The sequence below is a fragment of the Homarus americanus genome, unplaced genomic scaffold (genome assembly GCF_018991925.1).
Source record: "Homarus americanus isolate GMGI-L3 unplaced genomic scaffold, GMGI_Hamer_2.0 scaffold33468, whole genome shotgun sequence".
Lineage (NCBI taxonomy): Eukaryota > Metazoa > Arthropoda > Malacostraca > Decapoda > Nephropidae > Homarus > Homarus americanus.
The window spans coordinates 6,263,067-6,275,799 of NW_024714177.1; the positions used below are offsets into that span (position 1 = coordinate 6,263,067).

Genomic DNA, 12,733 nt, shown 5'->3' on the forward strand with positions numbered 1-12,733 from the left:
TCGGTGAGCTGGAACCAATTACGATGGGGGAAGGAAGCCAGTGGCTTCTTTAATCCCCTCATTGTTCTAATGAATTTGTCCATCAATCATATGACCAGTGTTAGTACAAGAGGGCCCCCAGAGTACAAGAAGAAAACTTGTGATGTTTGGAATGCTTGTACTGGATAACATCCTTCTCTCTTCTTCTTTACCTAAATGGTCACCTAACCAGAGGTGACCATGCTAAGGGAAGGCCAGTGGCCTGTGTAGGATCCCTCCACAGTGGTGAGAGGCAAGTGCACTTCTATTGTACTATTAACAAAGACGGCTTTCTTTACTCCAAGCTTTATTTCAAGGGTGGGTGCTTAATTTATTTCTATCATAATCTATTTGAATTTTGGTTTTGTATGGAATTAGTTAAACATGTACAGTATTGGTCTGCTGTTTAAAAATAAAGAAAAATCACATGTAAAAAGGAATTTGGACTTAATGGTTAAAACAGTACAGTATATCATTTTAATCCAAAGTAAAATACTTGCTCTCATATATAAAATGTATTATCAGTTCCGCATCAGTCAATGATACAGAAGTTGGACCTTCTATTGAAGCAACCTAGCAAAAAATACAAAACACTATTTAATTTTCAATGCAGAACAGTGAACTTTATTTTTTTCTCTAGAGTTTATTTGAATAAATGAAAAAATGCAAATCTGAATATCCATCCAGTCATTTGCATAAAAATTCAGTAAATGTGAATTTCAGCCAATTTTTTATTAAAATTACTAAACAATATATCTTATTACAGACACATGAAGGAACATTAGAAATTTCTTGAACCTATTTAGAATTGTGTTAAATTTCCAAATGATAAGAAGAATTTACTTGTTTACACATGACATCTGTAAAGCTACAGCATTGAGTCAATAATGAATGATAACATAAAATCAAACTAACTTAACCTGTTACAGTAGTAACTTAAAAATCACCCAAGATAGTTTGGTTGGCTCGGAGTGAGAGTTGTGAACTATTGGAACAATCTACCAGAAAGTGTTGTGACGGCACCGAGTGTGAGCTCTTTCAAGACCAGACTTGACCAACACTGGAGCAGGTTCAGGTATATTCAGGAGCCGGTGCATGCCCAGTACTTGCCAAAAGTGCGTAAATGAGACGTGACCGATCGCCCAAGCGGCTAACGAGCCGATCATTTGGTGAAGAGGATAAAAGAAAAGGAAAAGTAACAGAGACGTGACCAATCGCCCAAACGGCTAACGAGCCGGTCAGTGGTGAAGAGGATAAAAGTAAAAAAAAAAAAAAAAGTCATCTTTTATGAATGCCTTAATACTGTACTGTAGACTCACAGGCTGTTATTAGTCAAGAATACTTAGAATTGTTAGCTTTGAAAGAATATTTAATGCGATTCTTTGCTCAACCTGTTTTATCTAATGTCTTCCGTCTCTTTCTGCTATGATAAATTATGTGTAGTAACTGCTTAGTGCTCTCGTGCTGGAGCGACCCCTACATCTCAGCCATATCTCACACTGACAGCACCCCTCCCGTAAGCAGAAATGCTAATACAGTGGACTGGCCCTAAAAACCACATAAGTTCCTCCCACTAGCCTCGTGGGTTGACAGATGCTTAACTAAGGGTGCAATTTGAGTCTGGATTGCTCTACACAACGTTTACTAAAATGGAAAAACCATTCCTGTTACTGATGCAACCTGCATCAAAAGATTGCGAAGGGCTGAAATTGTAAACGAAGCTACTGTATTTGCGTCGAAAGACCGCAAAGTGTCGAGATTTTTACCATGGCCAGGAGTACCAGAGGGCTAAGGGATCAGAAGATCTTTTGTTAACCTGTAATGAGTTTGAGCAACAGATTTTAATGAAAACCATTGGAAATGACAAAAACTCTAAAACTGCTTGAGCGAGCACCATGCCTAAAGACCCCAGGCAAGAACCTGATATAATGTACCTTCCCACCCAAACTGATATAAATTCATTGAGTCTATGGAAAGTAATTGAATGGACACATCACATGTACAAAACATTGGAACTAAGACCATCTATAACAATCATTCTAGTGTTTATGATGACAAAAGGCAACTTTCACAGCAATATTTTGGAATATTTTCCTTAATTTACAAATATATACATACTGAGCATCAGTGCTAGTAAGTACAAGTATTTACCTTTATCCACTTAAGATTTAGATGCAAACTAATAAAGCTAACATTCTTTATACTATTTCTTACAGCATGTGAGGTGACAACCCCAAGGATTAACTTAGCCCAAGGCACTGACATGGAAAGTAGCCAGGTTAGCACACATTATATAACAACATCCCATGTACCCTGTCAAGTCCTATGGATTGGGAGTTCAATTGACCTGTAGAGCCCCTTTAGATGCAAACTGAAGGCTTTTAATATCATACATTGCATGGTATTAAACGGGTTAAATGATGAAAAGTTAGTGTAAAAATACAGTCAATTTTATCCTTGCCTTGTTTTATGGTTTGAAGACCTCATATTTCATATCGTGTCACATTAACATATTAAGAAACTTATAAAAGTGTGTATTAATATTATTTTCAATTTATTATGTGATGTCACTAGAATTACGGGTACCACGTTTGATTGGAAGATTTCAGTTTACACTTACATTACATACAGTAGAACGTCGATATAACAGGAAATAGGTTAAAAGAGAGGTTGCTTTAAACCGAATTCGCACTAAATTGAAGTGTTGTTTCAGTGGAAAAATTTAGTTTGGTACTTGAGAGAAACACAAAATACTAAAAAACCTGAGAGTCTACCCAGATGCACCTCAGCCCATCTCCTAGAATAAACAAAACATTGTTTTTTGTAATATTATGTTAAAACAAACACTCATAAATTAACACAGCTAAAATTAAGGGATGCAAAATGGTCTGTTTACCGGCTGGGATGATGGGGTGAGGGGGGGGTGAGGTGATATGTTTGACAGTTGATGCCAAGGTCTAGTGCTTATTTATTTATCTGTCCTTAAGAGTAACTAAGTTTTTATCTTATAAAATGTCACTGAACTGACATGGGAAAATATAATTACCATTGCTGGAATTCTTATAAGATAGTGATAAATTTGAATATAAACATGCTATAGCTTGCATTAGACATACAAATTTTAGTTCTAATTTAAGAAGTTTAAAGAAGTTTATTACAGAGAGCAAACATTTTTATCTCTTGTGCAAAATATATGACATTTATATTCAAATTATTTGCTGTCTTGCAAGGATTCACGCAATACAAATTATATTCTCCTAACTTTAGTCTGTGACATTATATAAGATAAAAACTTTACGCCTAAAACACCAAACCCTGGCTGGGAAGATGGGGGTGGGGGGGGAGAGGGAGGGAGGGAAGTGACAGTAACATGTTTGACAGTTGGCATGGAAGGTCTCGTGAAGTATTATTTGTTTATTTATGTCCTTTAGGGAGAATATTATTTACATTGCTATAATTCTTATAAGATATTGATTAATTTGAATATAAACATGCTATAGTTTGCACTAGACAAAAGTTTTAGTAATCATTTAGCACATTACAGTACAGTATTTTGAGTACATGTACAGTACAGCTTTACCCTTAGGACAGTGTAGCATGCCCCGAAAACATTAGGCGCAAAATTTTAAATATGATGCGCCAGATTGACTCGTGCAAACTAGGAAAGATTCACTTTAAATTAAAACATTGTCCTTAATTGTGGGTGTTGCTTTAAATCAATAATCTTAAATTGAATCGCTTTAAATCGACGTTCTACTGTATTCATAACAGCTATTTGGACTAATGACTGCATACAACACTATAAAATGGTTGTCTGTGATTGTTTTTACTAATTCCAGAGGTGGATCCACAAATTGCATTGGTGCAGGTACATGTGTTAAAACTTGTAGAATTTAGTCTAATTATATTGTATTTCATGGAGAAAATATATAAATATTGAGGACAGGGGAGTGAGATGGGGGTGGCAGGTGGCCCCCCCCAGAGGCAGGAGGGGAGGGTAACTGAGGTGTGGGGGACCAGTAAACCATACATAACACCCTGGGGCCTGGGTTATATTGGCAGTCACTGATGAACTACAAGGTCTAATTGACTAACCAATGAGAGTCCTTTTACAGTAAAATAGAGAATGTGAAGGAGGAACTTAAACATAAGAACTATGATGGGGGAGCTTTTACCCCCTGCATCTAAACTAAATTTGTGTAAAACGATCTTTTGGTTGGAAACCTGTGCAAAAATGCTTGTGATAAATATACTTTAAAGTAATACATCAAGTGAAATTTTTCATAATCTAAACTTCATCATTAAAACCTCGTTTTATCTTGCACACCAAAGGGGCAACAAACTCTGGCCCAGATATCGAGCCAAATATCTTAGTACAGTACAGTACAGAGGAATTGTAAGGAAGTCATTCTGATACTAATAGGATAATAATTTCTACTCAGTAAGAGGGCACTTGAGAAAACATGTAGCGTAGTATCTTTCAGTGTAAGAAATTGTTATCTTTTAAAATAACTTAGGGAACTAGTTTCATAAACGTACAAGAGTTAACAAGAAAAATTACTTATTCACAGTTTTGCCACAGCACAGAACTCGCCAAGACTTTCCATACAAAATTCAAACTTCTCTGATTCATGTGTTAGATACAAGAAACACAAGTGTTAGCAAAACCTTATAGCTATGACTATAATTACTCAATTCTTTTAAAACTACAGAAAGGAATCAAGTAACTTATATGAAAAAGGAATCTTTCACAAATATATATAAAAATAAAAATGTTAACAGCCTTTACTGAGAATGGCAAATCTTTCCATTCTCAATTTCTATTAATTCAAATCACTACTATTTTCTTAATATTTACATTCATAAAATAGTATCTGAACCTCCTAGGATTACAACCCAAATCAATATATTAAAATACAGGTATAAATTTATCATCCAAAGTTATGAAATCTAGCCTGTGCATGAGCTTGCGCATGAGCATTAGGACCTCGTGCATGTGCATGAGCAATAGCTAATGTGGTTCCTGGGCGGAGAGCAGAGACTGGGAAATGCTCAAAGAAACTTCCCAATGTTCTACTGGGTGTTCTGTCCTGATAGGTACTGGAAGCCATGTCTCCTCGTACAGGATTACTGAAAAAAATAATGTAAAAGGAAGCAAATTAAAAGCAGATACTGTACTGTACTGAGAAAAATACTAAATAATGTACTGTACTTCACAAAATAATACATGTACTACAGCTGTTGTTAGAAATAATGCACCAGATACTGTATTTGAAAAATCTTTAAATTATATTTACTGTACAGAGTACTAATACAAGATACAGTATGTATGTTTGTATTATATTGAAAGAATTATGCAAAACTCTTAAAATTGAACAACATGAACTTGTTTATATACTGTGCTGTATATATAACCAGAAGGACATTTGAAAGGAGTACCAGGTTAGGGTTTGCTTACTCAGGTGTTACCAACTTATCTACAGAATGGTACCTGAAAGATTAGTAAATGAAAAAGTATACTGTTATTCTCAAGTGGATGATAGAAGAAAGGGTTAATATTATTTTATCTATCTTAATCACCGCATCTCAAACAAGAGGCAATGTATTAAAAAAAGAAAATCCTGTAATGCAGTATAATACATTGGTGATCTGGAGGAACAGGTACAAAAATTAGTAATACTGTACAAGGTAAGCAGTTAAGTCTAATAATATAAAGGATAAATTTCCAAATAATAAATCACCTGTACCAACAAGTTGTTTCTATACTGGTCAAAATCAACACCTGCCATTCCACACAGCCCAGCCTTTATACATACCTATGCTGTACATGGTAAATAGTTATAAGTGCGTACAAATTTGTGGAAAAATTGTTAAATGTGGTTTGAAAATTTCTTATATGTAAACAAAAATATTTGAATGAAATTAACTAACACTAATAAACTTTTGTCAAAACCATTTTGAATTTGGTTAAAAAATAATACTGGTACTGTATGTAGAACAATCAAAAAATTTCCTTTATTCAGTAATGGTTTTCTGGTACAGGTACAGTATAACCTTAATATTGTGCTACTGTACGAGTATATAGAAAACATTCTCTTTCATCTGAAGAGCTCCAAAACTTTTAATATCAGCTAATGTGTTAATATCATCAACCATATGTCTCAAACATGATGTGTTAATAGGAAAATTTACCTCAAACTCACTGAAAATTTCGTCAGTCACAGGCCACCTCTCGTTGGTGGCCTTTAGGCAAATATGGTAAATAAACCTTCTTTAGCTGCCTTGTTTAAAATGGATGTTAAAACACAATCTCTTCAGTACTGCTTTAGCTGTGATTGGATAAGTATACAGTATATCACTACCACTGAGCTTGGAGAGGTTATTATCTGTACATTTGAAAGTTTAGCATTTTTAGAGTGACATATACCGGTAGACCCTCAAATCGGGAAACCTTGGGATCAAGACTGAACCATTTTTGAGGATTTTTCAGTTCCTAGATTAGATCATATTTTTTTCCCCTGTGGACATCCAAATGTTACTTCCGTACATCAAGTTTTGTTTACAGACACTCACATAAACCTAGTTCATGCTTGTTTTATTTTTTAATTGACAAATTAAGAAAATATCATTGTATGAATAATTTAATTAAAAACATACATTTAATACAGTCTGTTTAGAAGTTGAGAGCTTTCTAAAGTGAATTCAATAAGTCTGCTTATAACCCAGCAGCTTCAGATGATTTGAGAGAAGTAAAGAATTCATAATTATTGTCCGATTGGATAAATAGCCCAATACTTTCGTCATATTTTATTTATTTGTATAAGCAAAATACACTATCTGGACAATTAACCTGTCCTTAATGCACTTCATGTAATCTGGGTGATTTTCTTATAGATACCAATCAGTGATCTAGAAAATATTTTAAGATAGTTGTTCAAAATGCAACGAGACTCGGTCCGTAACTGAAAATTTGTTACTGTTAGAAGAAAAAGTGTGACAGGACAAGTTAGAGCCTGTCTTAGTTCAGTAGAGAATCCCTAGAAGGTGATAAAGACTTTTCATCATGGATTAACAGTGAACAATGGGTGCATATGAAATTTTGATGGAAGTTCTGAAACTCCAACACAAATTCATCATGTGATCCAACATACAGTATATAACAAGATAAGGCTACTAGTACGACATGTGCATGAGTTTTTAGGAGGGAAAAAATTGTGTAAGGTGCCATAAAAACCCATGAAAATTGCCGTTGCCATTCAGCGACCTTCAGATATGAAGACAGTACTGTACTCTGATTGATTGATTGATACAGCACCTTACATACAGTATATGGACGGTGGCCAATAGATGTATGTAATGGCAGGCGTCACTTTGGCACTATGCACAGGAAGCTTTCTAGGAAAGAATGGGTTAAAAGCAGTTGGTGTTTTGGTTCGTAATTATGTTATTAGGAAAGGTGAAAGACTTAAGAAAATCAATTTAGGATCATTCAAAAAATTTCTATGCTGTATAAACTACCCAGCAGCTTACAATTAGTTTCACAAAAGTCAATGTGAAGCAGCAGATATGCAAGCTATCAAAACTTCTTAATAAAGAATGAAACGGAGAGATCTTTGGCATTAAGTATTTGTACATTAATTAATCATTCCTAGGTCTCATGCTCTTCACTATCACAAAGGCAATTTTTGACTACTGCAACATGTCTATTTTTATTTTCAACATTCTCTGAATCTGTTGAAATGGAAAAGAGCGATTTTATTATTTTATTTACCAGTACATACACATTCCTTTTGACCACAGAGAAAATTATATATCCTTGTACAGTGATATCCCCATTAGCTAGAACAATTGGTGCAGAGCACTTCCAGGAATGAGAGATTTCCGGGTAACGAGACGACTCTCTCAAAGCCGGAAAAAATCCCTCATCCCAGGAATTTTCCGGTTAACGGAAAAATGTTCTCAGAAGTTCCAGAAATTGCCCATTTCATCATCTCTCGACCCCGGAAAAATATCCCTCAACCCCAGAATTTTCCGGGTAACGGAAAGTTTTTCTTGGAATTTCCAGAAAACGCACCTAACTTTTATCTCTCAAACCTGGAAAAAACCCCATTCCCGGAATTTTCCGGGTATCGGAAATTTTTTTTGGGAATTTTCCAGAAAATGTGCCCCTCGGAAAATTTCAATTCCGGCTATAGGAGAGTTCTGGGTTTGAGGGATTCCGGCTAATGGAGATATTACTGTAGTAGTTACTTCTTGGCAGTAACTAAACTATTATCATGACTAAAGATGAAACTGCTTCTCAGAATGGCAATATCACCAACCCCTGATTACGTAAGTCTTAATAAAGATATTATTTATTGATAGTGACCCTATGGTAATGAAGTTTGGCCCTGTCTATCTTTTAATATTTTACAAGGAGATGATGAAAAGAAATTAAACAGGGTATGTGATCACAAACATCAACAGTTAAATGCTTTAATCCTTATTTTTGTTAAAAATTTCCCTTGCATTTTAATTTCCCCTACTGCATTAATTTTATAGTTAGCAAAGTATGTTTTCCTATCATTTAACACCTTGCTAACATAAATTTAAATATTGTAGTACCATACACACTCTCACTGCTGACATGAGGAAATAGGTAATTTTGGCAATTTTCCTTATTTCTCTTTTTCATTTTTTCCTGCAGTTATAACTCATCAGGAGACACAGCACGCACAGAAAGTACTGTACATGGAGAAACAACAAAACTTTACTCAGAGTAGGGACAAAGCACCACATATAGAGTAGGGACAAAACACTATATACAGAGTAGGGACAAAACACCACATACAGAGTAGGGACAAAGCACCACATACAGAGTAGGGACAAAACACTATATACAGAGAAAGGACAAAACACCTTATACAGAGAAAGGACAAAGCACTATATACAGTATAAAGAAAGGATCAGACACTATATACAGTACAAAGAAAGGACCAGACACTATATACAGAGAAAGGACAAAACAATATCCAGTACAGAGAATGGACAAATACCATTATCAAAGTAACCTACCGTCCACGAAAATGTTTCCCGCGATTTCCATGCTTTCTTTCGTTGTGCAATCTATGTAAAAAATTCATTGTAGAGTAATTAAAGAAATTGAAGGGTGACAACAGCAATCACAGAATAGTTAATGGGACTTGAAAATTGAAAGAAACATCCAAAATACTACTATGAGGATTGTAAAATAAGTCTAATTTGATCAGATAAGCATCATCAAAAATAAATATTATTAGATACATAAGGAGTAGTTAATAGTTATCTAAAAAAAATTACAAATACTGTATACAAAAAATTAACAGATGCTGAAATCCCATTTTTATGGAAGAGTCTAAATCAAGGCAGCTCATGACTTGTGACCATGTGTCCTGAGATGTTAACTTAGGCATCATAGAGAGAGAGAAATTTAAAAATCAGTCACACTTCTTCATCATCAATGTTGTATAGGCATTTTCCACACTTGCATGGGTTAGCCATGATTTATCTGATAGCAGTGCTCCATGCTGTGCAGTCTCTTACTGTGTCTCATTTGTCAGGTTTTTAAATGACAAAATTTCTCTCCACCCATGAAATTCTTGGCTTACCCCTGGCTCTCCTCCCCTCCACATTTAGACTTGTGCACCTCTTAAGCCAACTGGTCTCCCGCATTCTCTCCACATCCCCAAACTATCTCAGCAGATAACAGATAAAAGCCAATAACATTCTATTTTGTAACCTGTATTAAAACTATAACCATGCTAGAAATGGTTAGAGATAGAACTGAAGTGCTTATTTAGCACCGTTAGCCTGGCTACTCTTGTGAGGTCCCTTAGGGCCATTCCGGGAGTTTTACTATGATGTAAACAAACACAGATCTGCCACATCTCACAAAATGTGCCATCCACTGTAACAGGTGGAGATATGGGCGACTATACATATTAAGTACCAGTAATATCTTTAATCTCTTTTGCATCAGTGATTTGGTGATCAGCTCAGGCTGGTTAGAAATAAGCATGAAAAGGAACCTTGGTAGACTTAATGAGTTGTCACAAAATAGGGGAGATAAGCATAAATAACTCTGTCTCACACAGAGATATACTCCAGTCCTCAGTACCAGAATAAAGGTGTATAAATATTTCAACTATTGCACACAAGTTCATATATAGTACTGCAGAATGTTGGGTAATGACCTAGCTTTTAATGTAAATATTGTACAGTACTCACTTCTTCACCTCAGTCACTCTGATGCTCTTTCTACTGTACTTTCTTTTTCTTCTGAACTATAACTACCTGTTAACTGCCTAGCCACAGATCAAAAAGCAATTGATATTTATGTGACCCTGAAGTCATACAGTAAGAATTTATTTAAATTGTACAGGCTACACAAACATTTAAATGACATGCCAGGTGTAGTACAGGTACTAATATAATAGGTCAAATTTAGATTTTAGTAGCACATTATTAAGATTTATTTGGCACATTTAGTTAAGAAGAATTTAAATATCTGAAAGAAAACCAAAGCTAAATAAAATACTTACCTGTGTGAAGAATGTTGATGTTGATTTTGTTGCACGGCCAACGGGGTAAAGACAGAGGGAGCGCGAGTTGGTCCCGGGTTCGGCTGTCGTACCCCCATCACCACACTGTTCACACCATTTACTACATGGAAAAACACTTAGTTTGAACACTAAAAAAAGTGAACAATGATCCTAAAATCCTATTTTGTACCAGAGTATGAATCAGTTTGATAAGCCAGGGCTCCCAGGACCCCTAACAATATGACTGAGGCTACATTTCAGAAATAATCTGAAAAATATTCAGTCTTTCTCAACAAACCTTAATTCCCAAAAAGTGTCTTTGCCACCTACTAACACGCATGCATTCTGTAATTCTAATTTGGCATTGGAGACAAAACAGACTTCAGTTCCAAATTACCTCTTTATTCCAAAGGGAGGAGGGAGAGACCAAAGTCACCCAATCCATGTTTGGTTGTAAAAGTGGGATTCATTCATGAATTCCATTTTCTAGCATGATTGTATCCAGGCAGCTCATATTACATTGCTTGTTGTGCAGAACTAGGTGGTTTGGTTGTTTGACCAGCACCCTTCTGTGGCAGTACATTGATTTATTAATATACTGTATTTTCAAAAAGACAGTAACCCAACACTCCATGTTACATCCACCATCTCAATTCAGGGAGATCAGGTGTGGAGGGTGCCCTTATAAGGAAGGGGATGGTTTAGAGCCAGAAGTCTGCCCTCTTAGGTTTCAGTTGAATCTACTGCTTTGAATTCAGTTCCAGCTGAGTAAGCATGAATCAGGAAGGAGGAGGATATCCAAGCCACCTGGCCACTGTATTGACAAAACTAGAAAATGGACTTTCAGGATTAATCCCCCACTCTTAGTGTGATTTCTCTAGTCAGGTGACTCTTGTTACCAAAAGCTCCAAGGATTAGACAGGCATGCATCCCTGGGAAAGCTGACCTTTCTATGCAATTTTTTAATCTCAGAAAGTCTTGATTTCATGACTCCATTACTACTGTATACCATTCTTCAATTTCATTCAGAAACCTACAGGGAAAAAGAACTGCCAGTATCTAGAGCCCTAATAATTACATTTAAGAATAATATGTTGCCATGGAGAAGAATCTGGTTAAAATGTCTCTAAGTAATGATCCAGGTACAGTATATACTGTGCCATGATGGGTAGCAAAATTTGAATTCACCAAAAATAGAAGAGAATCCACTAGGTCCACATTCCACAAATACAATGGTCTAGGTGGAATAATGCCAGAACAAGAACAAAAATTGACATGCAACCATAAAACCACTAAAACAGCAACTGTCATTCAACATGTACCAATCCAATGTACTTCCACAAAATGGATTTTTTTATCTTCTTTTTACAGAGATTAGCCCACCCAGGCACAGATCCATATCAGGGCCTGGGGGTGAAAATATACAACTAATACTACTAACAATAAAAGTAATAATACTAATTAATACAAAAATAAATAAATATAGAACCATAAATAAATACAAAATGAAAAAAAGTCAAGAGTAAGAAACGATATACTGTACAGTATGTATGTTGTGTTGTGTTGTGTTGTCAATAGTAAGAAAAACAATTGAGACCCTGCATTGTGTGTAAATGAGGCAGAAAGTCAGATCAGCAACCTGGGACTTGGTCACAATATTTGTGAGGCCATATGGCAGCAGGGTGGTACAGGTTGTACCTCTCTATTCCGGCAACCTCGGGACCTGACCGGTGCCGGACCATGGAAATTCACCCTTTTCCTGGATAGATAGTGACTTGTGCTTATGCTTGGAAGCACTAGCACCACTTTCTCTGCTTCATGGTCTCTTTGAAGACATATTGAAGGGTTAAATGTCGTACAGTAGCTTCTCAAATTTCGCGAGTTTTTAATTCAACGTTTTCTAGTTGAACACACAAAAAAAAAAATACATTTAAAAATTTTGACGGCGGAAATTCGAATTTCGACAGGTTTGAACGGCCCACCAACGTTCAGACGATGTGCACAATCGTGTAAACAGCGTCATTTCTCTTATGTACAAAAGATTCATTATTGTTTATTACTGAAAGTCTTTTTGATTGAATTAATGTTTGTGTGTGCAAAATGAGCAATACAATTCATTAATAATACGTAGAATATTAAAACACGAGGAAATGAAA

The 12,733-nt window shown here is 35.6% G+C and overlaps 1 protein-coding gene across 4 annotated transcripts in view; it reads right to left on the minus strand.

The window, feature by feature from the left end:
• Window positions 1-3,660: 3,660 nt before the first annotated feature.
• The window catches only part of LOC121877503 (fibrillin-3-like), a 145,339-nt gene continuing 136,266 nt past the window's right edge, over window positions 3,661-12,733 (minus strand). For 3 of the 4 annotated variants that reach the window (XM_042383283.1, XM_042383293.1, XM_042383278.1), the window contains 3 exons: window positions 10,578-10,698; window positions 9,073-9,123; window positions 3,661-5,148 (listed from right to left, as the gene is read on the minus strand). In XM_042383283.1, coding sequence (XP_042239217.1) covers window positions 4,950-5,148; window positions 9,073-9,123; window positions 10,578-10,698 — 371 coding nt within the window. In that variant the 3' untranslated portion in view covers window positions 3,661-4,949. The remainder of the gene's footprint in view (window positions 5,149-9,072; window positions 9,124-10,577; window positions 10,699-12,733) is intronic. The other variant, XM_042383286.1, reaches the window with a different exon arrangement.